The 27,270-nt window shown below is 39.5% G+C and overlaps 2 protein-coding genes across 10 annotated transcripts in view; both read right to left on the bottom strand.

The window, feature by feature from the left end:
* Positions 1 to 1,841: 1,841 nt before the first annotated feature.
* On the bottom strand, positions 1,842 to 15,090 carry LOC143028179 (carbonyl reductase [NADPH] 1-like). Of its 3 annotated transcripts, none has more exons than XM_076189931.1 (7): positions 14,769 to 15,076; positions 12,816 to 12,892; positions 8,441 to 8,569; positions 7,811 to 7,942; positions 4,131 to 4,384; positions 3,437 to 3,620; positions 1,842 to 2,000 (listed from the first exon to the last, which is right to left on the bottom strand). In XM_076189931.1, exons 2-7 carry the CDS (start codon positions 12,834 to 12,836, stop codon positions 1,854 to 1,856), a joined length of 867 nt encoding a protein of 288 aa, XP_076046046.1. In that variant the 5' UTR covers positions 12,837 to 12,892; positions 14,769 to 15,076; the 3' UTR covers positions 1,842 to 1,853. The 3 variants fall into 3 exon arrangements, with proteins under 3 accessions (XP_076046046.1, XP_076046047.1, XP_076046045.1); XM_076189930.1 differs by lacking the exon at positions 1,842 to 2,000 and adding an exon at positions 2,029 to 2,484 and having other exon boundaries at positions 14,769 to 15,088; XM_076189932.1 differs by lacking the exons at positions 1,842 to 2,000; positions 12,816 to 12,892 and adding an exon at positions 2,027 to 2,484 and having other exon boundaries at positions 14,769 to 15,090.
* Positions 15,091 to 18,330: 3,240 nt separating this feature from the next.
* LOC143028181 (MPN domain-containing protein-like) overlaps positions 18,331 to 27,270 on the bottom strand; it is a 30,522-nt gene continuing 21,582 nt past the window's right edge. For 6 of the 7 annotated variants that reach the window (XM_076189935.1, XM_076189937.1, XM_076189936.1 and 3 more), the window contains 6 exons: positions 26,785 to 26,912; positions 25,333 to 25,508; positions 24,424 to 24,516; positions 23,676 to 24,044; positions 23,549 to 23,566; positions 18,331 to 18,798 (listed from right to left, as the gene is read on the bottom strand). In XM_076189935.1, the coding sequence (XP_076046050.1) occupies positions 18,418 to 18,798; positions 23,549 to 23,566; positions 23,676 to 24,044; positions 24,424 to 24,516; positions 25,333 to 25,508; positions 26,785 to 26,912 (1,165 nt within the window). In that variant the 3' untranslated portion in view covers positions 18,331 to 18,417. The remainder of the gene's footprint in view (positions 18,799 to 23,548; positions 23,567 to 23,675; positions 24,045 to 24,423; positions 24,517 to 25,332; positions 25,509 to 26,784; positions 26,913 to 27,270) is intronic. The other variant, XM_076189938.1, reaches the window with a different exon arrangement.

Genomic DNA, 27,270 nt, shown 5'->3' on the forward strand with positions numbered 1-27,270 from the left:
ATCCCTGCATCTCGCTCACTGCCTTGGGTCAGAAGCAATGTAGCAAGACACAGTACATCCACAGCACCCACAATATATATATATATATACACACACCTACATACATATGCATATACCAATGGCTTTTTCCCCCTTACAAGGGAAGTAGTCAAAGTCAAAGGCATAAATCCACTCCCACCCATTTCATCACCATCCACTCTACTCTCATTCACTACATATACATACACACACATATATAAATTCCTCAAATAAAATTTAGTCCTAGAAATCAGGGAGTGACTGTATAACAAGTAAAAATACAAACAGATGAAATATGTCAAGAACTTTGGCCTAAATTATGAGAGCAGAGCTAAGAAAAGAAGGGGGTGTATCACAGAGTATATATAAGCAGTGGAACAAAAATCAATCCTACCATCCTAGAAAAGAAAGGTTGAGTCTGTCCATCTGTGCAACAAGGACATCTAGGTCTAGTAAAGATTCACCAGTTAAACCCCAGCTACGCTTTACCAGAGTTACGAGAGGGTCACAGTCATCCTCATTACCAGACAGTTTATCCTCATCGGGTAGATCTTGGAGAACCGTTTCTACCTCTTCTACTAACAATTCCCCCATTGTGGAAACAAAGTTAAACACAAGAACCACCACAACAGCAAAGGGGAAGAATTCAACCAGAACATCAGCTAATAAAGATTCACCTGCAGCAGCAAGGAAGTCTGACAGTGAAGACGCTTCAACAGTGCGATCAACAAGGAGTTCAACTTCAGAAGATTCGTTACCAGTGGGGAGATCAACGAGGAGGACATCAAATGATGCCTCGCTGAGAAACAAAAGTGGAAGCACTGATACCCCTCCTGTAAGGACATCGAAGAGATTAAATAAAGAAAGTGTCACCGAATTACGAGCCACAAGGTCTTCCAGATCATCTGATAGTTCTCAGTCGGGCACCCGTCGTAGTTCTCGTAAAGCCAGTTAATACTAGTAGTACATCTTGAACAACCTCCTTCTGCCATAGATGATACTGTGATGAAAGGGAGGGTTAGGGAGTGGTAAATGTGAATATTTTGATGTAGCCCAAAGGAGTTTCTCCCAGTCTTCTCTTTCTATGCATAAGGGGATGAAGAGGCTGGTTGCCAATTAAGTGAAGCAGACTTGCTGTGGATGTGCTGTGTCCTGCTACATTGCCTGTCATCCATGAAGAGCAGATAGAGTTGATGATAGAGTATTGGGATGATTTGGACACTTGGAATGAATGAGGGGTTTTTCCTTGTCTTTCTTTTTTTGCATAAGGGGGTGGGAATTGCCAATTAAGGCAAGGGATTTTGCTTTGGATGTGCTGTGTTTTGTTTCAATGCTTACAACTCAGGGCAGTGGGCAGGATACAGGGATGACCACTCATCTATGAGGAGCCAAGATGATTGAGGTATGGGTGGGAGTGGGCATGTGTCTTTTGACTTGGCTACATTAGTAAGGGGGGGGGGGAAGTCCTTGGTATATAGTAATCTATCCATATACCAAGAGCTTTCCCTCTCTTATAAAGGAGGTATACAAGTCAAATGCACATACTTACTCCCATCCACCATCCTTTCCTGTTATCTTAGCTCCTCATGGATAACGGATCATTCCTGTATCCCACCCACTGCCCCCCTGGGTCAGAAGCAATGTAGCAAGGCACTACACAAACACAGGAAGGCCGCTTTACTTAATTGGTGATTCCCCATCTGCCCCATCACGCACAAAGAGAAGACATGGAGACTTCACAAAAAAGGGGAAAAAAATGCACAGCAAGTATTACTAATATTCTTCAGTATCTACTGTTCAGAGACAGTTGGTAAATGGGCACATTTAATTTTTTTTTATTGTGTGTCAGGGATGGGTCCATGGACCCAATCAATAACCTGTTTCTTGGACCATATATAGGCTCCTCGTAGGTCCTTGATATTGTTGGGAAGGAGTGCCAAGTAACATGGAGACACTGCTCCTTCCTCAATGGTGGCTGGTCCCTGAAGAAGAAAATATTCTATTATATGGCAGCCAAGAGAGAAAATACATTAATTTTTTCTCAAATTGTTCCCATGACCACTTATAACCTTCCCATTCCTAATTAAGTACAGTTAATGCTGAGTGACTTGGTCCATAGGGATGTTACTACAGTCCCTCAAATATTGACTGCATAAAATGTATAGTCAATACCCTATATGGGTATGGTAGAAAACAAAAGTATCAGCATTCTCTTTTGAGTGAGGATTAGTCTCCAATCATAAAAAAATGCAGACTCAAAACATTTATGCTTATACTGTAAGATCATTGTTTTTAAACCTCTTCTCATGACTCATGTATAAAAAAAAATAAAAAAAAACATAAAACTTTGGCTAAAATAAGATTTGTAATAGTCTTAAATAATAACTTGTGCCTTGCTTTTTCACTGACTGGATACTTGCTGTCCCACAATTGCTTGCAATGCTCTTCAGGCTCCCCCATAAATCTCTGTTGGAAGAAAAAGACTTGTGTGGTTTATTAAATGTATTGCTGTGGGACTTGTGGCATAGTGTACTGTAGCATGGTGTACTGTACAGTAGTGTTGTGGCATGACACGGTGATGCCCTAACCAGCAGTGACGCTTCGCGCACAAGGGCTCTTTCATACGGCTAATAAGGCCCTTTTTCATACGGCCAGCTACGCTAGAAAGGCACGCAGGGCCACACATACCAGGCATGACCACGGTGTCACATAGACACAAATGACTACTCAAACAGGCACCTATTAAGAATAAGATGGAACATAGGTAGGAGTGCAGACATTCAGAAGCATGTCGATGTCACACGCATGTAACCATACACAGAATACAGAGCTGCTAGGAAGAGTTGCGAACATACCATAAATGTTTGCAGCATCTTCGCCCTGTGGAGCAAAGGATGTGCCCTTTCAGGGTCCACACCAACAAATATCTGTTAGCCTTTCTGCACACATCATGCACCCTCCTGTACACATAACCCACTGATTGATAAATGTGAAAATTGCCCTACATGCATTTCAATGTCGCCGGTTCCCCTTGCAACATAGCTTACAACAAGACTGTTCTTATGGAGCTTAAACTAGGAGAAGTGTTGTTGTTGTCAATCCCTGGAGTGTCTGGCCTAGTAGTCCTGATGAGGAGAGTAGCTGTCAGTTGCATTAGGAGGTGGAGGAAATACAGTCAGTTGAGAGAGAGAAAGAGAGGATATATCCTAGGCCCAATCCAGAGACTACGTATCAGTTCCTCAGGGCTGCACTTCAATATAAAGATGAGGCCATTGAGAAATTTTGAAGATGGGTAGCAGGGAGACTAGTTTCTGTGACATCAATATCACAGAACCACCACTTGCAGGTACTTGTCTTTGGTCCTAAATCCCCTAAGGAGAATCAAAATGCAGTGCTGGGAAATATACTTATGACCTACCAAATGTAGTGACATATCAGTGTCAACATAACCTGGGTGGCAGCTATTCACAACAAGGTCAGGCCGAGGATCTTGATCAAAAGCCCTTTGCTGGATACGAGCCAGGGCGCACATTCCAACTTTGCTCACAAAGTAGGACCTCTCTGGCCACCCCTCTTCTTTCCATGTTCCTGCTTTGGCTGCTCTGTAATGATGATGATGATGAAAAAGTTGATATTCCACATTTTGCAAAGAAACACTAGGGAGAGTTGAGAATCATTTACCTAATTTTCTTGCTACAAAGCAAAATATTGTGGAACTACTATACAAGAGATCCGCCATACATGAATTTGTATCCATTTACTATAACAATAATAACTATTGCTTAACGTTTTACTGATTGGAAACCTGCAGCCCCAAAATAGCTAGCAATGATCCTTAAACCCTCTCATACATCTCTAGGGGAAATGTTGGATTAATGCCTATGTTGTATAATGTATTAGTGTAAGCCTGTGCTAAGGATTAAAGTCCTAGCTCTCATCTGTATTTTTCCTAATTGAAACATCTATGTCCATGAATATTTCTTACTTCAACATCTGAGAAATGAACTCCAAGCTCTTTAAAAATATTTACCACTCACTATGTAACAAACGAGTACTGTATATCACAAATTTATTGCTCATCAAGAACATTTTTATTTGACATAAATACTAACCTTACAAAGTCATTTATTATTGCATTTAACTCTTCTTCAGTGAGTGTAGGTGAGCCCAGTTTTGAGCGTAGTGAACTGGCTTGGGGTTCATCACCGTTAATATAGGACAGGTGTCCAAAACTGCTAGACACATGAACCACCCGAGCATGGGGTCGCAGCAATGGAAACAGGGCACGACACACATTCAATGTTCCAAAGTAATTTACTCGTATGGTGTTTTCAGCCTGTTCTCCAAATGGTTCTGCTGCAGTTCTCTGTATTTAATCATTTGGTACCGATAAGAAACTCCATCACAGCAAGTACTATATGAGGTGGTCATAGTAAAGAAAAACAATAATAGAGTCCCTCAAGAGAAAATTGTGCAAACTATATCATAATGATTAGAAAAAAGAGCAATAATCATTAATTCATACTTTGACATATACTTAGGTTAAAAAAAATGTGAGAGGAAGTGAGGAAAGAATTGGAAGACTTCTGAATGAAAATGGTGAGAGAAATGGTAAAGGCATGTAGAAAAAGAAGAAGAAAGGAAATTAAAGAGGAGAGTATATTGTGGAAGATGGAGAGAAATGCATCCATGGGATATATTACAGGTAAATGGGAATGAAGCAAGCACAGCATTGATGAACTGTCTGAAAAATCTACATATTGTGCGGGAAACTGAAATAGAATTTGAATAAAGGGAACTTAAAAGGAAGATGAACACAATACTGATTGCAATTCTGATTGAAGACATTTTGAAAAGTGATAATTTCATCTTTTTTTTTACCATTTCTATTTCAGTACTTATTTTTCATGAATCAAACTAATTTATTTCTGAAATACTTCATATAAATTGGACATATGAGTGGTTGAAGGGAGAAAAAATTAATACAAGAGGGTATTTCACAAGATGAAATTTGGTGTTAATGGTTTTAGGTATCAACAGGTATTTTAGGTACCCCTTAGGTTCTCATAGAGAACAATGCACAAGCAAACAAGACAAGAATGTTCTTTTAGGTAGTATGAACAATGACATCATCATAACTTTTCATTTTACCATGTAATTTCTGGTGGAAGGTAAATTGAGAGTGGAGAACAGGTGGAAAAAGAGGAAAAGGGCAGAAGGTAGGGAGGTACTTAGAGGGAACTGCTTAAATAAGAAAGAAAAGGAAAATGAGTATAAGAAGCTGAGAGAGAAGTGGGAGGGAGTGAAGGATAGAGTAGAACTAGGAGTGGAGGAGGAATGGGGATGGTTCAAGGAGGGAGTCATAAGGTGTGCAAAGATGGTGTGTGGAACAAGGAGGGCAGGAGGAAATAGAAGGAAGGGTAGTGAGTGGTGGGATGAGGAAGCAAAGAAATGAGGACGAGGGAATTGTATGAGAGGTACAAAATAAAGAGAAGGGAAGTTAAGCATAAGATAAAGGAAGCAAAGAGGAGAGTAGATGTGAAATGGGGTAAGAGTATGACAGAAAATTTTGAAAGTAATAAAAAGATGTTTTGGAAAGAAATTAAAAGAGGAAGAGGTGGCAAATCAAGTAGAGAAGAAAAGGTAAAAGGTGCAGATGGAGAGATGATAATGGAAGAGAAAGCAGTAAGAGGAAGGTGGGCAGAGTATTTTAGGGAGTTGCTAGATGTGAAGGAGGGGAAGGTAGTTGCAGTGGGAAGTGCTAAGAAAATGAGAGTGGTGAGTGAGGAAAACGGAGGAGAAATAGGGATGGATGAAGTGAAAGCAGCTGTTAAGATGATGAGAGCAGGTAAAGCACCTGGGTTGGATGGATGCCATGCAGAATGACTGAAGAAAGCAGGTACAGTTATGGTGGACTGGCTGGTGAGGTTATTTAATGTTTATTTAAGAGAGGGTAGAGTGTCAGAGGACTGGAGGAGTGCCTCTATAGTCCCACTTTACAAGGGAAATGGTGACAAGTGTGAGTGTAGTAGTTTCAAAGGGATCAGCTTGTTGAGTGTAGTTGGGAAGGCTTATGGGAGGGTCTTGATGGAGAGGATTAGGAGAGGAACAGAGGGAGTAATTGGTGAGGAACAGTGTGGGTTTAGGACAGGTAGGGGTTGTGTAGATCAGATTTTTGTGGTAAGACAGATATGTGAGAAAGCTATAGGAAAAGGTAAGGATGTTTTTTGGGCTTTTACGAATCTGGAAAAGGCTTAGAACAGAGTAGACAAGAAGGCATTGTGGGAGGTACTGCAGATATATGGGATAAGAGGAAAGCTGTTAAGAGCAGTCAAGAGTTTTTACAAGAGTAGTAGAGCTTGTGTTAGGATTAGAAATGGAGAGAGTGAATGGTTTGATGTAAAGGTGGGACTTTGTCAGGGATGTGTTATGTCGCCCTGGTTGTTCAATCTATACATGGATGGGGTAGTGTGAGAGGTAAATGCAAGGGTAGTGGGTCAGGGGTTGGAGATAGTTAAAGAAAATGGAGAAAAGTGGGAAATAAGCCAGTTGTTGTTTGCTGACGACACTGCGCTTGTAGCAGGATCAGAGGAGGGATTGAGAAAGTTAGTAACAGAGTTTGAGAAGGTGTGTGAAAGATGGAAGCTGAAGATAAATATGGGCAAAAGTAAGGTGATGAGATGTACAAGGGGAGAGAGTGACAGCAGGCTGGAAGTGAGCATTAAGGGAGAGAGACTGGACGAAGTGGATGGTTTTAGATACTTGGGTGCAAATGTGGCAGGAAAGGGAGTGGGGGTGGAGGTAGAATGTAGATTGAGAGAAGGGAGTAAATGCCTTGGTGGATTAAAAAGTGTAATGAGAAATAGACACCTGGAAATGGATGCTAAGAGGAGGTCATATGAAGGAGTGATTGTGCCAACAGCACTGTATGGGACAGAAACATGGAACATAAGAGAAGAAGAGAGAAGGAGTTTGAATGTGTTTGAGATGAAATGTCTGAAAAGTATGATAGGTGGTTACTAGGCTAGATAGAGTGAGAAATGAAGAGGTGAGGAGGAGAACAAGGGTGGAAAGGAAGCTGGGAGATAGGGTTGATGAAAGAGTATTAGGATGGTTTGGACACATGGAAAGAATGAGTGAAGAAAGATTAGTAAAAGAGGTTTGGAGGGCAGAGGTGGAAGGAGTGAATATGAGGGGGTGTCCTAGGATGAGATGGATGGATGTGGTGAAAGGGGCATTACAAAAGAGAGGAATGTCTGTTGAGGAAGGACGGGAGAGGACAGAATAAAGGGGTGAATGGAGAAGGGTTGTGTATGGATGATGTCGTGATGCATAAGGGGAGTGGGTGGGGAATGGGGGTGAGGAAGTATGTATGTGAAAAAATTTGATGCAGCCGGAAGGGATTTCTCCCTATCTTCTCCTTCTCTGCACAAGGGGACAGAGAGGGGTGGTTTTGCCGAATTTATGAAGTGGCCTTGCTGTGGATGTGCTGTGTCTTGAGACACTGCTTCTAACCCAGGGCAGTGGACAGGATGCAGGGATGACCTGTCATCCAGGAGGTGCCAAGATAAGAGGGAGGGAGGAGGGTGGAGGGGAGTGGAATATGTAGGAAATGGAATGGGTGGGAGTGGTTTCTATGCCTGTTTCATTTTGGCTACCCCCTGTGTAAGAGGGAAAAAGCCATTGGTATATGTATATGTATGTATGTATGTACCATGTATTGTACTGAAGAACCAGTCCTCTGTGAAGATGGGCTGGCAACCTCTGTTTGGGTGAGAAGATGATAATATACCTGGTCTGAAATTGCAGCATTGTTGACAAGAACATCAAGGCCATTGTATGTCTTCTTCAGATATTCAGCAAATGTGTTTATACTATCTTCACTGTCAATATCAAGTAGATGGAATCTTGGAAAGTACCCTAACTGAAGGAAAAAAATCCAAAATAAATAAATCTGTGGTTGTATATATTTACAAATTACAAAAAATTTTGCTACTAGTTTTCTTCAGTTTAATATATAATATAAACCAAACACCAAATGACAAAACATCACCAGTGGTAACATCAACACCTGAAAGATGCACTCCACAACTCAACCCTTAAACATTATAAATCTTATTCTGAAAGCATTTGGAGCAATCTTTGGCAAAAATTCTGGATGAGACAATGAAACCAACTTGCTAATATACATACAATATACATTCAATTTATAACACATCACAAACTACAAACCCTACAAAACATACGACTACAAACAATCACCAGCCTTATACAAACATTATCCATAGATTACCCAATCATGGTGACCAGTATCTTACATCTTTACATACATCTCACACCACAAGTGTTGCTTCTCTCCTGTATACTACAGTTAAGTAAATACATGGTACACAATACATAGCACTTGCCAAACAAAACTAACCTTGTTGAGCTCAGCAACTGCTGCCTTTCCCCTTTCTTCATTACGTGCCGTCAGGTACACTAGGCCATCAAATTTCTGGCACAATTCTTTCATTATGCCATAGCCTATACCCTTGTTGGCTCCTGTTACCTGCAAAACCCAGTCATATCCTCACTGTTCATCATGATGAATTAGCATTTCTAAAAATGTTATCATAATTAATGGCAGATAATTCTATGTCTCTTGGAGGACCATTTGGCTTACAAATAGAATAGAGGCCTCATCACAGCTATTATTATAAACAATGCTCACCACAGACAACCATAAATCAAATAAACATCCAATAAATTGAATGGCCAAACCTTTCCCCTGGAAAAGAACCCTACAATCCTAAGCCTCAGTTTTTTAGTCACAAGTTCTTCTGCCCTAACATCAAGGACCTAACAGTGAAAAAAAAGGGTCTTTGGTCACCAGAATGACACTACACTGTAATCTTAGTCTACAAACTGTTCTTGAGAATTGCACTTAACTATGCTTCTACAGCATGGTTTCTAAAAATAAGAAAATCATAGACACCCTACAATGAATCAATCAGTTGCTCCAGATCTCTTGCAGAGGGCCCATGGTCACCAGATAATTAGCAACAACTACTTGATTGGACCATAATTCACTCAGAGAAGAAATACTGTGTTGCTGTCTAGGTATGGTTGGGTGAGGCTGTGTAAGATGGGGTGTTCTGTGTATTCTGTGTGATGGTTAAATGTAGGGCATCTTTATTTGTGGCCAGTCTTATTCTTCTTTTCCTTGGCTGGCTACCTCCCTTATAAGGGGGAAGAAGCCCTTGATATAGACAGACAAGCCTGTTCTGTGTTGGTACTGTTTTAGTGCTGGATGGTGATCTTATTGTAGTCATGCAAGAGTGGTTCTTGCTTCTCTTAATATGGATTTTCCTGTGTGACTAATACATGGAAAGCTCAGATAGAACAACCAGTTTGCTGGTCTGTCTTGAAGTGTTTGTTTTGTGACCTGTGTGAGGTTAATGCAGTTTAGTTTGGATGTACTATGTGGTGCAGGTGGAAGGTTGTTGTGGAAGTTTGAGTAGTATGCTGCTTTTTCATTCAATTGATTGTGCATGCATGATGCAATGGTATGGGTAAGTAGGGTTGAGGGCTTATACATAGAAATGAGTACATATAACTTTTATGTGATGTTCTATGGAGAGGATTTTGGTTTCTGTATGCTAATGTTCTACTGAGATGGTTTCCATGCATCTTGGCATTAGATTCTGTGTATTGTTTTGAATAAATTAAAATGAGTTTAAAAAATAACAGAATGGTATGCTCTCCTCAGAGAAAGTGACTTTACTCACACCAGATAACCATTAAACAAGAATATATCCTACAGTAAAACTAAATGGCCAAATCCTTCATGGACTTCAACGACAAGGGAGTGCCAGTGTTGTTTTAGTAGGGAAGGGGAAAGCTCGTGGTGTAATGGGAAAGTGAAGAAAAGGGAGAAGGGGAGGGATTACCAAGGAAAATGGAAGGAAATGAGGAAGGGGATGAACAGGCCCCGGACGTCAGAAGGAATGTAAACAAGAGATGTGCAGACGTCACAGGTGAAGTCAAACAAATCAGTAAGGTAATAAAAAATAGAAATATAGATAAGAGCAGCGCAATAGAAAGTGGAGATAATTATTTCTATGGATTTAATGGGGGAGGAGATGACAAGCTCCCCCGATTAGCAAGTCTAGAGGAAAAAACTAACAAAAATTAACAAATCATGGGAGGTTAGGTTTAGTCAACTTGCATTGATTACACAAAGACTTGATCAATTAGAAGAACTAAAGGAGAACCAAAACATAAAGAAATAGAAGAATTAAAAAGACAGTTAAAAGAAGTAAAGGATGAGAATGAGGAATTAAAGAGGAATATTAAAGAGAATAAAGAGTCCATAGCAAAAGAGGTAAGTGGTTGGGAAAAGGTTCAGCAAAATTGAATTTACAGATATAGTGAAACAACAGATGAAAGAACATATTAAGGACACATTTATTGAAGTTATGAGAGAAGGAGAATACAGCTAGTCCTCGCTTAACAACGATCTCGTTTAGCGACGACTCGGAGTTACGACGGCTTCTTAAAAAAGAAAAAAAAAATTGTCAAAAATATTCTTTTACTGCATTCGAATCTTCGCGCCTACCGAAACACATGCGATCGCTACTCGTCAGTTGTAACCGTAACACGGTGCTAGCGTGTCTATACTTAAATTTGCTCCTCAAGTTTTTAGTGATTTCTAGTTAACAGTATACAACTTTATCCCTTTATGATGACTGGAAAACGAGAGAATACAAATTCTCCTACTGGATCCGGCCCTAAGAAGTAGAGGAAAGCCATCGACTTAGATATGAAAATGAAAGTCATTAAAGAGCACGAGGGGGGTAAGAAAGTCCAAGCTATTGCTGACAGCCATGGCTTATCACATTCAACTATCTCTACAATTCTCAAGAAAAAAAGTAGTATCAAAGAAATGGGAAAATTATCGACAGGATACAGCGCATTGTTAACTAGGCAGCGAAAAGGATTGGTGCATGAGATGGAGAAAATGCTTTCGGTGTTAATTGATGACAATATCAAGAAAAATATCTCTGTGAGTCTTGGTTTGATTCAAAGTAAGGCGCTGAGCATCTTCAACACCCTTAAGGGGACCCCCCGCCCCCAGATTAAAAAAAAAAATAGATTTTTTTTATTGCATAAATACATAGTAGGGATCTTGCTCTAGATGCTGATAAAGTGTTTTTATCGTACCGCCATTTTTAAAGGGTTTAAAGGGCCTACCCTCCCTCCCCCGGCAGCCACATGCTGCGCACGACCATTGTTTACATACGTTTTGACCATATTTTACCCTATTTTTTTGCGTTTGATACGCTCATAAAGTTTTCTCTTACGTCCAGCATGCACGTGAGTATGTTTGATATATATATATATATATATATATATATATATATATATATATATATATATATATATATATATATATATATATATTAATGATATGGATGAAGGAATTGAAAGTTATATGAGCTTCTTTGCGGACGATGCAAAAATGTTGAAAAAGTGAACACCGAAGAAGATTGTGAATCGCTGCAGAGTAATCTCAATAAAGTATGGGAATGGAGTAGGAAGTGGGAGATGGAATTCAACATTAAGAAGTGTAGTATAATGGAATTTGGAAGAAACAAAAAAAGAATAGTGGGATCATATACATCGGGAGGGGAAGAAATTAAAAAAGTAGAGAATGAGAAGGACCTAAATATATATATTTTTTTTTTAGAAACTTATAGATTAATAAGATCAATCAAAGTGGCATTTACATACCTGGATGAAGAAATGGTGAAGAAAACACTAGTCACTTTGATAAAGACCAAGATTGGAGTATGCAGCGACGACGTGGTCACCAAGTACAAAAAAATGTATAACAAAACTTGAAAGAATACAAAGAGCAATTACGAAATTGACACCAACGCTCTCAGAACTATCATATGAGAAGAGGCTGGCAAAACTTGAGCTACAGACACTGGAGCAAAGAAGAGAGAGAGGAGACTTGATAACTATTTATAGAATCATGAAAGGTATGGAAATTATCGATAGAGAGGATCTAATATAATGGGAGAGTAGAGATACAAGAGGACATGGAAAGAAAAGAAAAAAGACAATTAGGCTATAGAAGAGACCTGAAAAAGAACAGCTTTCCCCACATGATAATAGACGTTTGGAACAGGCTAGATGGGAATGTGGTGTGTGCAAAAACGATACACGAATTTAAAAACAGTCTTGATAAAACGAAATCCGGAGACGGGGGACACACGAGCATAGCTCACCTTCCCGTAAAATGCAACTTGGTAAATACACATGTATATATATATATATATATATATATATATATATATATATATATATATATATATATATATATATATATATATATATATATATATATATCTCACGAAGAACCCACACTCGGATTAAAAGGAAACTTAAGAAGAAAGTGTAACTTCAATATTTCGGCTAATAGCTATAGCCCTCTTCAGGAAAGTACAGATAAGATTTGCAGAGACATAAGTACAATTGAGATTGTACTTCTGTCTGCAAATTCTTGTAATCTGTACTTTCCTGAAGAGGGCTATTGCTATTAGCTGAAATATAGAAGTTACACTTTCTTCTAACGTTTCCTTTTATTCCGACTGTGGGTTCTTCGTGATTATCATTTACAAATGTGCTATAACATTTTGTCAAAGTGATATATATATATATATATATATATATATATATATATATGTATATATGTATGTATATATATATATACAAACGCAACGTTGAATAAAACACTTTAATCTTACCACACAAATTCTAGGGGCCATAGATGCTCAAAGATCTCAGCAAGAGCGAGTGAGAGGTACCAGCTACTGCACCCGGGCTGTAATAGATTATGTGCTCAGTTGTTGAGATGCACTAGAATATATTCACATTTCAAGAATAAGGTGAGGTAGTAACTGTCAAGACTTTTTTTCCCAAAGATAACGGCTACGTCATCCAGGCTTGCAAAATAATTCTAACCTGGCAACCAGAACGTTCACCGAAGTAATAATCTTGATAACACTGTTTTATTTTCATTATTTTCAGGGTTAATCTGCAGGGACGTAATGCCATATATGACGTTGCTCTTTGGCCTCTTGTCTCGTTGCGTGACGTACATACCAGATGTAGCTCGGCGTGTCATTTGTGTGCAAGTAATTTCATACGTGGATTAGTTAAAGCTGTATTGCCTTATGTCATACTCTTAGCCTGGTGTGACCGTTGTTGCTAGATTCTTTGAAGTTATTTTCAACCCTCAGATGTGCCCATAACTTACTGTGTGTCATTCCATATGGCTTATATTATAATATTGACATTGTTACTGGGAAGACTATTCCATTTAATTTACCGATCACTCTGATGAAACGTGTTTTGCCAAAACAGACATCCTAGAAATATATATATATATATATATATATATATATATATATATATATATATATATATGTATATATATATATATATATATATATATATATATATATCACTGGTGAGAAATGTAGTAACAATGAGCCGTATTAATAAAACTGAAGGATATCCTTGCAAGCATAAGGTAGAAGTATAAGGTAATGCTCTCAAGCAAAAGGTACAAGTATAAGCATATCCTTCTTTCCATATTCATAATGATTACCTTATACTAGGGAGGATATCCTCCAAGCAGAAGTAAAAGAATGACTCGTGTTTCGGGAGCGCCGGGTTACATAGCTCATGTTTGAACGTGTCGTAACTCGTAAGATTTCTGATGTGATGTCCCTGTTTCCCGTACACGAGTTTACTATTGCGTTGGTGGTTGCTGAGTGGAGGTATGTGGTGATTGCTCCCCTACATTATTTCAGGTAACATTATAAGCATGGCAAAATTACTAAATACAATATCTTAGTACTACTAAAAAATTAATTGGATGGGTTCTCTGACTTTTGGGTGGTTTTGCAAAACGCCTCGCGCCCCTGTGTTGACGTGGTGATTTTGTAACGCTTCTCAAGCCAGAGCCAGTAAGCCATGGACGATCATCGTTGAGTTGAGCCATGGACGATCATCGTTGAGTCAAGAATGATCATCGTTGAGCCGTGGACGATCATCGTTGAGCGGTGGACGTTCATCGTTGAGCCGTGGATGATGATCGTTGAGCCGTGAACGATCATCGTTGAGCAATGGACGATCATCGTTGAGTCAAGAACGAACATTGTTGAGTCAAGAACGATCATCGTTGAGCCGTGGACGATCATCGTTGAGCCATGGACGATCATCGTTACCAATAATAAATTAGATTAAACCATTTCAAAGGTGACACATTTTAAAAATGTTACATGTCTTGGAGAGGAAGGTCTGTAAGTCCTCCGAGGTCGTAAGTTCTCCGAGGCAGTAAGCCTTTCGAGGCTGTAAATTCTCCGAGGGTACAAGTTCTCCGAGGGTGCAAGCCCTCTCAGGGTGCAAGTCCTCCCAGGGTGCAAGTTCTCCGAGGGTGCAAGTCCTCCGAGGGTGATTCCACAAACACAATTATGATAACAACGACGATGTCAATAACTGTGAAATGTCAAGGTTGTGTTGTGCCTGGATTATTTTCATTTTATCGAGAAAAAAACAACTCAAGTACCCGATACTGGATCCATTAATGGGGATGATGGGAATGATGTTGTGGAATATTCCGTAAATGTAAATGAAATCGCACAGAGTAGAGGTTCTAAATTTACAGGGTTGTTTGTTTAGATCAGACTTACAGATACTTACAGAAGGCTTCTGGAAGAGGCTAATGCGCCTGTGGCTCCAGCTCTGTAACTATCCTCTTATATCATAGTCTAGTGGTCACTGTGTTCGAGGCGGATACAATTAGCGCTTCAAAATCATATTTCTGCTCCTGGTTCTTCCACACTCGATCAAACTTCCTCTCAAAATTCACCAGACTTAGAATTCACCACATCTTCGGGCAGTATGGTACCTTCTTCGTCCACTTTCTCTGTATAATTCAAATTGTCCTGAGTTTGTCGACATAATGTTCTCCCCAGAGGCTTTCTAAAATTCGAAACCATTCCATCAACCAAACCGATTCTACTGACACACTAAGACGATCATAACATGTGGAACTTTGTAAACTCCATCGGATCACATAACGTCAATGTGCTGAGGCCCTAACGTTGGCCATTCTATTTATATGATTTATTTTTGTTGTTTTTATTATTACTACATTATTTTATTTATATGATTAATTTCATCTTGTCTCCAACATCCGCTATTAATGCAGGGTAATTATAAGGAATCGTTTGGTCAAGAATAACTAATCGACGTCAAACCCATGAAACCTGTAACTGCTATTTTAATCCTGATGAGCCAAAACAGCAATTTACAAAGACCACTGAAGCAAATATATAAAACCATGCAGAGCAATTTATTATTTCAACCTAATAGTTTTTATAAAACATAGTAAACCATTGTGCTACTAAATTTTGCATTTTTTTTTTTTTAGTTCTCTTAATGTAACGTATTAAATTTCCTTGACTTACTGGCAACGTCAACACTAAACAAATCTTGTTCAGTAATCAGTGGATCCGAAATCTTATGCATGGAGATACTCGATTGATCACAGGAAGTAAATGCATTGGTAATATCTGCCTCATTTTTTCTTAGAAAAAAAATATATATATACTCAGATTCAATAAATTTATCCTACCCAAGTTTCATAGAATCATTAATGTCCCTTTTAATAATTTTGTTTCTAGATAGAGATAATGTATTTTTGCCAGTCTCACAGATGCAATTCTTATCTATATCTCTGGATAACGTTTTATCATTCTGAGTATATTGGACCCGACCACATTTACGAGTACCGCAATTTGATAACGTCAATAAAGATTTTTTCGGGAGGGGGGATGGTGGCTGCAGTGGAGAATATCACAACCGCACCTCATCTAATACAAACTGGTAATTATAAAAATGTTTCCCAGGTAAATAAAACAATAAACACATAAAACCTCTCATATCGCTTTATTTTCGTCGCCAATTTCGTCGTTCGAAGCGTCGAGTGGAGGTACTGCAGGTGGCTGACGACGCTGGTCAAGTGAGGGATTGGGCCGTGCCGCCTGGGCGAAAAATGCGTAGGCACACCATGAAAGGAATTCGCCTCATCAAAAAACTCAGAATGCAATGTCCCCTCTAATTTTCTGCTGCAAGTGTATATTTACCTAGTATTTCACGGGAAGGAGAGCTACGCTCGTGGTGTCCCGTCTCCATATCTCAACTATTTTTAAATTCATGTATTGTTCTTGCACACACTACTTTTTCATCCAACTTGTTCCAACTGTCTATTACTCTGTGAGGAAAGCTGTTCTTTTTCAGATCTCTTCTTTAGCTGTGCTTGATTTTCTTTCCGTGTCCTCTTGTATTTCTATCATCCCATTTTATCAGATTCTCTCTATCAATAACTTCTATGCCTTTCATGATTCTGTAAATAGCTATCAAATCTCCTCTCTCTCTTCTTTGCTCTAATGTCTGTAGTTCAAGTTTTGCTAGTCTCTCTTCATATGATAGTTTTGAGAGTTTTGGTGCCAATTTTGTAATTGCTCTTTGTATTCTTTCAAGTTTTTTTATACATTTTTTTTGTACTTGGTGACCGTACTGTTGCTGCATATTCCAATTTTGGTCTTATCAGAGTGGTTAGAATTTTCTTCACCATTTCTTCATCCAGGTATGCAAATGCCACTTTGATTGTTCTTATTAAATTATAAGTTTCTCCAAAAATCTTATTTATATGTTTCTCAGGTGACATATTATTCATAACAATGACTCCCAGGTCCTTCTCATTCTCTACTTTTTTTATTCCTTCTTCTCCCAATTTATATGATCCTATTATTCTGTTTTTGCTTTTTCCAAATTCCATTATCCTACACTCTTTAGTGTTGAACTCCATCTCCCACTTCCTACTCCATTCCTGTACTTTGTTCAGATCATTCTGTAGTGACTCACAATCTTCATCCTTTTCACTTTTTTCAACAATTTTGCATCATCTGCAAAGAAGCTCATATAACTTTTAATTCCTTCATCCATATCATTAATATATATAGCAAACATTATTGGGGCCAGAACTGTTCCTTGTGGGACACCGCTTATTACTTCATCCCATTCTGAGTGTTTATCTCTTATCACTACTCTCATTTTTCTTTCTTGCAAAAAGTTTTCCATCCATTTAAGCAGTTTGCCCTGTATTCCTCCTTCAGTTTCTAATTTCTTAAGCAACTTTTTGTGTGGTACTTTGTCAATGCTTTTTTTAAGTCTAGAAATGCACAATCAGCCCATCCATCTTTCTTGTATTATATCTAATAGCCTTGAATAGAAACATATTAAATTGGTGACGCATGATCGTCCTTGTCTGAATCCAAATTGCCTTGTATTTAGCACGTTGTTTTTTTCTAAATATTTTACCCATCTACTTTTGACAATTCTTTCACAAATTTTTGCTATTGTACTTGTTAGAGAGACTGGTCTATAGTTGGTAGGGTCTTCCATATTTCCCCCTTTATATATAGGTACTATATTTGCTCTTTTCCAATCTTCTGGGACTTTTCCTTCTTTCAAGGAACTGTTTATTATGCTATGTATTTTGTCTGCCAGTGCAGAAATTTGCTTACGTACAAACTTTGCCTTCTATGAAAAGTAGGTACACATCCATGGCAGTCACCATTTAAGCAAATACGCACAATTTGTAAGCTTCTCTTCCATGTAACCTCCACCAAAAGAATTACTGATTTGACGGTTGGTAAGTTACCATATTTTTAGAGAGTTTATAAGCTGATGTTTGGGTGGAACTTCTTTATTGGATGGATTTCAATATCATTTGATAACTTTGTGTGCGCACATTTTTTCTTTATGTATGCTAATTGTAAAATGTGTGTGCACATGCACTCAGATTAGAGGAAATGGCGTCAGAATGATAAGAGTTATCTGATGGCAGATAAAAATTGCATCTGCAAGTCTGACAAATAACTTTATGAATACCCAGGTAGAAGGGATAATAATATGTGTGGAATTGGTGAATTGTAGGTGTTTGCTCCTTATAAGGGGGACAGGGCTTTTTGGTATATGAATGTATACTTTCAGAACTGGTAGTATAGTTTGGCAAGAAATGAGGTGCAATCTTTGCATGGTTGACATAGGACGGGATATATGTGATAAGAATAAGAAGGATGACAATGTTGCTGAACTTTACCACTCATGACTAAGTCTCTTACAACTTCATCAAATCCTTCAACTAAATTAATTTTCATAATATTGGTATAATGATACTCGATGTAATGTATTTGAAATTTATTTCATTATCCAAATAGTCTACAAGATTTGTCAAAGCAATGTCTTACAAAAGATTGATGAGGTGAAGGATTACTGTGTAGGATGTGTGGAATTACTCTGTAAGTTGACCACCACCTCCTTATCATGTTCTAACTGGTATTCTGGGTTGTAGGGAGGAGGTAGTGGCCAAGGCTCTGGTAGATGATACTGTATAGGTTGCTCAGGAGTAATCATACATACCTCCTCTTTGTCTTCTATTAATCTATCTGTAACTGTGGTATCCATTTCTGTATCTACGGGTATTTCTATAGATCTCTTTTTGGCGGGAGGTTCTTCACTTCCTTGAGATTCTTCTTGGCTACCATACACTGAATCATGTGATGCAAGCTCTCTTAGCTCCTGAAGACTTGTTGCCACTGTTTTATCTTTTTCAGTCAGCTCCTCACTGCATCTTCCTGTTTCACTGTGGGGCTGGAAAAAAACAAAAAACATTCATTTTCAGATCTCCCAAAATTGTATGTCTTATGAGATGTTTCTAGCCAAGCTGCATTGGCTAACTTATGCAGATGACTTCCTACATACATGCATACACAAACACTCATTTAGTGCTTGTTTTGTAATCTATGTACGTAGATATCTTTGTATGGATGTGTTTTTGGACGGCAGAGGAAGGTTCTGGTATATTTGTAACATGCTGCAGACCAATCATACAAATATTATATAAGTTGCAATATGGAGGTCCACATTACATGCACTATATAAACACAACACAATACACTACAGATTGGATCTATTGCACATGTGGACTTACGACAAATGATCCCCCCCCAATACAAGATAAACTCAACAGCCTGAATGAAACAAATGTCAAAAAAGAAGTCTACAGAACTGCAAATATTTTTACACAAATGGAATGGATATACTGAAAATAAAATTCTTAGCACAGCTCATACTACCACCATTTACAAACTACATGACAATTGGATAAGATGGAACATGACACAAAGGTCTTATTGCATGAAAATATAGTTCTCTAACAAAATAAGAAAAAAATGAAGTAAACATCAACAGAATATTATTAAACAAACAAACACATACAAAGAAATCAACTTCCAACATCTCTAACATCTACATACTACCAACTACATCAACACTCCCAGAATTTACATCTTGATATTACAGATCAATATGATACTGTTTTGTGTCAGTCACTGTCTGTCTTCAGAACCTGTCAACACCCTCCCCTCCATCTGGAGGTACAACCTTGAAGGGATGACAGTTTCATGGACTACGGACAGGATTTCTTTATCAACTTTGATTATTGCCTTCACCTTTCCATATAAGGAGCACTGACAATGAGTGGCTGCTCCTCTCCACCTATTGTACTACCATAAGTCAGTGACACAGAAATAGTCCCACATACATACATACATATCAAAGGGCCTTATCTCCCTTCATCATAGCACTTCACAGATAAAGTGTCATCCCTATCTCCTGACACACTAAGGCAATGCAGCAAGACACGATGCCTCACACAAGACACAATGTTTCACACAAATATTTAAGTGTAGGGTGGTAACCTGAATCAAGGCATGCCAGTGGTATTTTGATTTGTCTTGTCTCTCCAGGAAGAAATGTTTGACATTTGTCTGTGTTGTATTAGTGACCCATCATCCAGGAGGAGCCATGAAAAGAGGGAGGGAGGGGTGGTGAATGGAAGTGGAATGCGTGGGGGGATGAAATGGGTGGAAGTGGATTTATGCCTTTTGACTTTGGCTACCTCCATTGTACATACATACATACATATACCAAGGCTTTTTCCCCCTTCCAAGGGAGGTAGCCACAAAAGGAAAGGCATAAAAACACTCCCACCCATTTCATCCCTAAATACACTCCACACCCCTCCCACCCTTCCTCTCATCTGAGCACCTCCTGGATGACGGGTCATCCCTGAACCCTGCCCACCGCCCTGGGTCAGAAGCAGTGTCGCAAGACACAGTACATCCACAGCAAGGCCGCTTCATTTAATCGGCGACCCCCCCTCTCCGTCCCCCTTTGCATATAAGGAGAGGACGGGGAGAAATCCCTTCGGGCTGCGTCAAAATTTACTCACACATACTACCCCACCCCCCACCCCCCTGCCTATTCCTCCTCATGCAGTCACAACATCATCCATATACAACCATTCTCCACTCACCTCTGTCTTCCGTCCTCTCCCTTCCTTCCTCAACAGACATTCCCCTCTTCCCCAAAGCCCCCTTCACCCCATCCATCCACCTCATCCTAGGACGTCCCCTCATGTTCACTCCCTCCACATCTGCCTTCCATACCTCTTTTACTAGTCTTTCTTCACTCATTCTTTCCATGTGTCCAAACCATCCTAATATTCTTTCATCAACCCTCTCTCCCAAATCCTTTTTCACCCCTGTTCTCCTCCTCACCTCCTCATTTCTCACTCTATCTAGCCTAGTAACCCCCACCATACTTCTCAGGCACCTCATCTCAAACACATTCAAACTCCTTCTCTCTTCTTCTCTTATGTTCCACGTTTCTGCCCCATACAGTGCTGTTGGCACAATCACTCCTTCATACAGTCTCCTCTTCGCATCCATTCCCAAATGTCTATTTCTCATTACACTCTTTAAACCACCAAGGCATTTACTCGCTTCTCTCAATCTACATTCTACCTCCACCTTCACTCCACCTTTTCCTGCTACCTCCATTGTAAGGGGAAAAAAGCCCCTTGGTATATATATGTAAATGCAACTATGACACAAAAGACACAAGAGCACATCAAACTGCATTATCTAATGCTCACTAACTCCACAGATAGTGACACAATATTTTTAATGAATGACTTATGGACTGAGGTGGTGGCTGTAGCACTTTCTGGTGCCCCAGGTCTCCAGCAAAAGAGAACAGAAGCAGAGGATTTATTGAATTTATCTATTTATTTTCAAATGTATAAGCCTCCTCTCTGCATACTAGCCTATATCTGCCATGTTTGCTTGGCTAATTTATTATTATTCTTTTTTATATCCTCTGAAGCAGCCTTGCTGTGGATGTGCTGTGTCTTGCTGCATTGCTTCTGACCCAGTGGGGCAGTAGGCGAGATGCAGGGATGACCCATCATCCAGGAGGAGCCAAGAAAAGAAGGAGGGAGGGGTGGTGAATGGGTGTGGAGTATATGGGGATGAAATGGGTGGGAGTGAATTTATGCCTTTTGACTTTGGCTACCTCCCTTGTACAAGGGAGGTAGCCAAAAAGGAAAAGGCATAAAATCATTCCCACTCATTCCATCCCTGAATACACTCCACACCCCTCCACCCTCCCTCTCATCTTAGCACCTCCTGGATGACGGGTCATCCCTGCACCTTGTCCACTGCCCTGGGTCAGAAGCAGTGTTGTAAGACACAGCACATCCACAGCAAGGCTGCTTCATTAAATTGGCGACCCCCCCTCTCCGTCCCCCCCATGCATAAAGGAGAAGACGGGGAGAAATCCCTTCGGGCTGCGTCAAAATTTGCTCACACATACTACCTCACCCCCCATCCTCCTGCCCATTCCACATCATGCATCACAACATCATCCATATACAACCATTCTCCACTCACCTCTGTCTTCCGTCCTCTCCCTTCCTTCCTCAACAGACATTCCCCTCTTCCCCAAAGCCCCCTTCACCCCATCCATCCACCTCATCCTAGGACGTCCCTTCATGTTCACTCCCTCCACATCTGCTTTCCATACCTCTTTTACTAGTCTTTCTTCACTCATTCTTTCCATGTGTCCAAACCATCCTAATACTCTTTCATTAACCCTATCTCCCAACCCCCTTTCCACCCCTGTTCTCCTCCTCACCTCCTCATTTCTCACTCTATCCAGCCTAGTAACCCCTATCATACTTCTCAGACACCTCATCTCAAACACATTCAAACTCCTTCTCTCTTCCTCTCTCATGTTCCATGTTTCTGCCCCATACAGTGCTGTTGGCACAATCACTCCTTCATATAGTCTCCTCTTAGCATCCATTCCCAAATGTCTATTCCTCCCTTGTAAGGGGGAAAAAGCCCTTGGTATATGTATGTATGATATTCTTTGATGGATGGAATGAACATGAGTGGGTGACTGATTGAGGATAAGATGGATGGATCGATGGATGGGGTGAAAGGAGTGTTGAGAAAGAGGGGGATGTCTGTTGAGGAAGAAAGGGAGAAGGCAGAAGATTGGGGTGAGTGGAGAATGGCTGTGTATGGATGATACTGTGATGCATGGAATGGGGTGGATGGGGGATAGGGGGGAGGTTAGGGAGTGGTTATGTGTGAATGATATTTTGACAGCCTGGAAGGATTTCTCCCAGTCTTCAATGTTTCTAGATGAGGGGACAGAGAGGGGGGTCTCTGATTAAATGAAGCAGCCTTGTTGTGGATGTGCTGTGTCTTGATGCATTGCTTGTGACCCAGGGCAATGGGTGAGATGCAGGGATGACCCATCATCCAGGAGGAGCCAAGATGGGAGGGAGGGGGGAAGGGATGGTGGATGGGAATGGAATGGGTGAGGATGAAATGGATGGGAGTGGAATTATGCCTTTTGACTTTGGCTACTTCCCTTGCAAGGGGGGGAGAAAGCCCTTGGTATATGTATGTATGATATTCTTTTATATTTTGATATTTGATATTCTGCTTACTTTCAATATCTGGATAGTTTTGAGGATCAGAAAATGTAGTTTCAGATACAAGACTGGGTGCTGTTTTAGTAAGCAATCTTATTTATGGTGTGATCTCAAACATTAGGATTTTGCTTTGGTATGTGATCCTAACCTAACCTAACACAACATGCATTTCTTGCTTATTTGTTAGGTTAGGTTAGGTTAAGTTTGGTTAGGTATAGGTTAGGTTAGTTTTATTTTTTTACCTATTTTAAGAATATTGAGAGTGCATACCAAAGCAAAATCCTAATTTTTGAGGTCATGCCATAAATGAGATCGCATACCAAAACAGCAAAAAAGATATGATGAACAGATCGCTACTATCAGGTGAGATCGCATACCAAAACAAAAGCACAACTTTGAGATCGCATACCAAAACAAAAGCACAACTTTGAGATCGCATACCAAAACAAAAGCACAACTTTGAGATCGCATACCAAAACAAAAGCACAACTTTGAGATCGCATACCAAAACAGCACCCAAGACTGTATATTTATCAAATAAAAGTGTCATACCTGTTGAAGAAGTCCAAGCTGGAAAAAGTAATACCCAAAATAACTATCTGATATTAAGTCTGTGATCAAGTGATTTGACAGAAGAATATATACACAACTTTATAATTAAAACAAAAATAATAGTTACCTGTAACTTATCATTCATCATTTGAAGACCAATTATCGGTTCCTTCATCTGCATATTTTGTTGCGTTTCCAACAACGGGGCTGGTAGAGGTTCAAAAACTATATCAGGAGATTGCATCCTGATTTCCTTCTCTTGTCTGTTTTCTTTTTCAGAAATTTCTTCTAAGTCTACTAAAGGAGGTTTAGAATGCTCTTGTGGGTCCTTAGTTGGAGTACTAATGTCTTTTGAGGTAATTGGAGTGATGGTAATTGCTTTATTGCAATTTTGTCTTTCAGGTATTTTATATGGTTCCTTGATTTTAAGTTGTTTAGCCAAGTATTCTATTAGAGGTTCGAAGTGTTCTTTAGGAACTTTTGCTTTCAATGAAATCTGAAAAATGAAGAAGATATATATTAATTCTAGAAAAATAAGTTCTTCAATGTATGTTGAAGAACATTACTTTTGGCCTTCAATAAATAAAGATCTTGGGGCCCTCCTTGGGGATGCACCTCTGAATAGAAGGAAGTTGACAGGGTTGGAAGATGGGCAGCAGGGAGATGACTCTATGATAACTTGTAGGACTACCTTGTGCAGATAGCCATCCACCAAAGAAAAGAAAATTTCATTCAAAAGCCTAAACACAATTAGTGAGGAGATCACTCTCCTTGGCATCTGTCTTATTGCTACCCATCATTATCTACTTATATATTAATCATGAACACAAAAACTCTACTTATATGAAGGTATCCACAAAGTGAGCAGACTGTACCTTTAATTTGTCCCAGTAGGTATATTTTTCATGAAATATATCTGTGAATACAACAGCATCAGGTGCATCTGCATAGTATTCAATGGTATCTCTCTGAAAACATGGCAAGATTTATATATAAAGCTTCTACTGAGTAAACTATGAAAGATGTTCTTCTTTCGGTACCTTCAGCGCACAGCTAACAAAATATTTTTTATTCTCCTACAATACTGTATTGGATGTATTCTCATGAAATAAAGGCTCTTTCCCCCTTATAAGGGGGTGGCCATGTCAAAACACACCCACCCACTACATACACATTAAAACCCATTTAACACCCCTCTCATTTCAGCACCTCCATGTGTGGGGGAAACGGCCTTTGATATATGTACGAAATGAGTGAATACTTTGACTTGGGCACACCATTATATAAATGAAAGGGCCTTTGATATATGTATGAAATGGGTGAATACTTTGACTTGGGCACACCCTAATACAACTGAAGTATATGTATGTATAATGTCTATCTATATACTAAGAGCTTCTTCCCCTTATGAAGGAGGTAGCCAAATCAAAGACCTGCACCAACTCCCACCCACCAGCCTTGTTTCCCTCTTATCTTAGCTCCCCATGGATGGATTTTGCGAGAACTCTGCATTTATATACATAGAATACTACAGAATACACCAAACTATTTTTATGTAAATACCAAATGGCATCTTCCCACTTATAAATCCAAAGCATCCACACATCCCCATCCATCACCCATTTCCCTTTCATCTTAACTCTAAACAAACATTATAATGTCCTCCAGGGTATCTACTCTAAAAATCTTTACTCAGATCCTCTAGAGCTGACCTCCTATATGCACAAAGAAACCATGACAAAACTGGGTAAGAATGAAAACTAAATTATTGGAGAAATACATACAATGTGAAGGAGTGCATCCTTGGGAATGAAGGAGTCTTGTACTGTGCTGTAGGTCATACTCATGGGGCGGCCATATTCATGAGGTTTGTGTTCTGGAGGTGGCATTACCCAGAACCCCCCGCAGGAACTTTCCAGGCTTACACGGTTACTACTACCACTTCCTCTTACGTACGGAGCTGTGTGGAAAAGCATTTGTTTATATATATATATGCATTTCTTATTAAATAACAGCAAACTGGGCATGAGTTATCTTATTGAGACTTTCTATTCTTCTATTAAATGCCTTTACATTTGTTTCTGTTTTCATTTTTTCTACAATTTTCAGTAACACCTACCCCACCTTACATTTGCTCTCCCTTTGGCCTTCTTTACCTTACATTTCATTTTTCATCCTCTTTATGTTGTTCCATTCATATGTGTCCTCATTTCCTCCTTGCAACCGTTCTTCATATGCTCACTTCTTTTTTGCCACCAGGGACCAATGACAGGTACCTGCATGCGGTGGTCCTACAAGATGAACACCAAAGCTGCCCATTTTCTAAATTTCAACCCACTCACCTCCAGCAGGAAGTTTAGACCTGAGGGGCTGACATTCTTGTCACTAGACTGGGCCCCAAGATCTCTCTTTACCAACTTCATCTGTATCTTTTCCACTTTTCCACACACAGAGCACAGACAACTGGTAACTGCTCCTTTTTCCGTACCACTTTTGGCCACTCATATGGAAACAGTCCCACACTAATACAACACAGACAATAGTTCAAAGTTTCTTCCCAGAGAGATCATCAGCAGGAGGGGCTGAGGACTACTGCCAGCCACTACAGGATGCAGGTTTTCCACATGTGAAACTCAAAGCAACAATTAACCAATAAATTTTCTACCATCACCACCTTCACTTCTTCATCCTGCCATTTGCTGCCTCCCCTGTAATTGACCATTACTAGCTCTCTATTTCAAGCAGTGGACAGTTTGAACACACACAATATTTTCTCCTTTTCCAGTAACTGTTGTTTCAAGTTTCACTAAATGAACACTAACAGCCCCACAGCAGCTGTCAATACTTCTTTCATGGAAAAAATGTTGGACTGTTGTCTTCGTTGTATTAGTGTGGGACCTCTTCTATTTTACCTGCTGAAAGTGGTACAGGGAGAGCAGTTGCCAGGTGTCATTATTCTTTATGCGATAAAGTGGAGGAAATATGGTTGAAGTTTACAGAAATCTTTGGCTCACTCCAGAGACTGAGTGCCAGCCCCTTGGGGCAGCACCTCTAGATGGAAAAGTGGTGGTTGACAGATTTCGAAAATGGGCAACAGATATCTGCCATTCATCTTCTAGGACCACTACCAGCAGGCACTTGTCACGAGTCCTTACAAATACCAATTATGGAGAACATATAGGTCGATCTAAGAACCAAACAGAATTTGTCACCCTTTTAGAATGACAGATACTCACATATAATGATTCCAACAACCGGAGTATAACTGGCATCATTGGATCCTTTCATTTTCATCTCGTAGTCCAACTGAGAATCGATGTCTCTCAATGTAGGAAGTGGAGGAGAAAAAGGGTGTGTGTGATACCTAGGAAAAATACAACAAATGATAAAGAACAATTACAAAATATAATTTATCTATACAGTAAACCCTCAATATAATGGACAATATGGGGACAGGGGTCTGTTGTTATATCCAAAGATCTATTATAACCGAGGATCAGTTATTTCCAATGGAAACACTGGACAGATCCGTTATACCCCGAAATTTGTCTGGTATTAGAAATTAGTAGGATTATAATGGACGATATGGGGACAGGGGTCTGTTGTTATATCCGAAGATCCGTTATAACAAGGATCCCTCGCAATATTGGATGAAAATTCATTAGAGCGAGGGTCTGTCCAGTCAGGTTTTTTGTCTGTCATAACTGGTATGTCAAGATCCG

This window comes from Oratosquilla oratoria, chromosome 9, assembly GCF_046742065.1.
Source record: "Oratosquilla oratoria isolate Oo_2021 chromosome 9, ASM4674206v1, whole genome shotgun sequence".
In the NCBI taxonomy this organism is placed as follows: Eukaryota; Metazoa; Arthropoda; class Malacostraca; order Stomatopoda; family Squillidae; genus Oratosquilla; species Oratosquilla oratoria.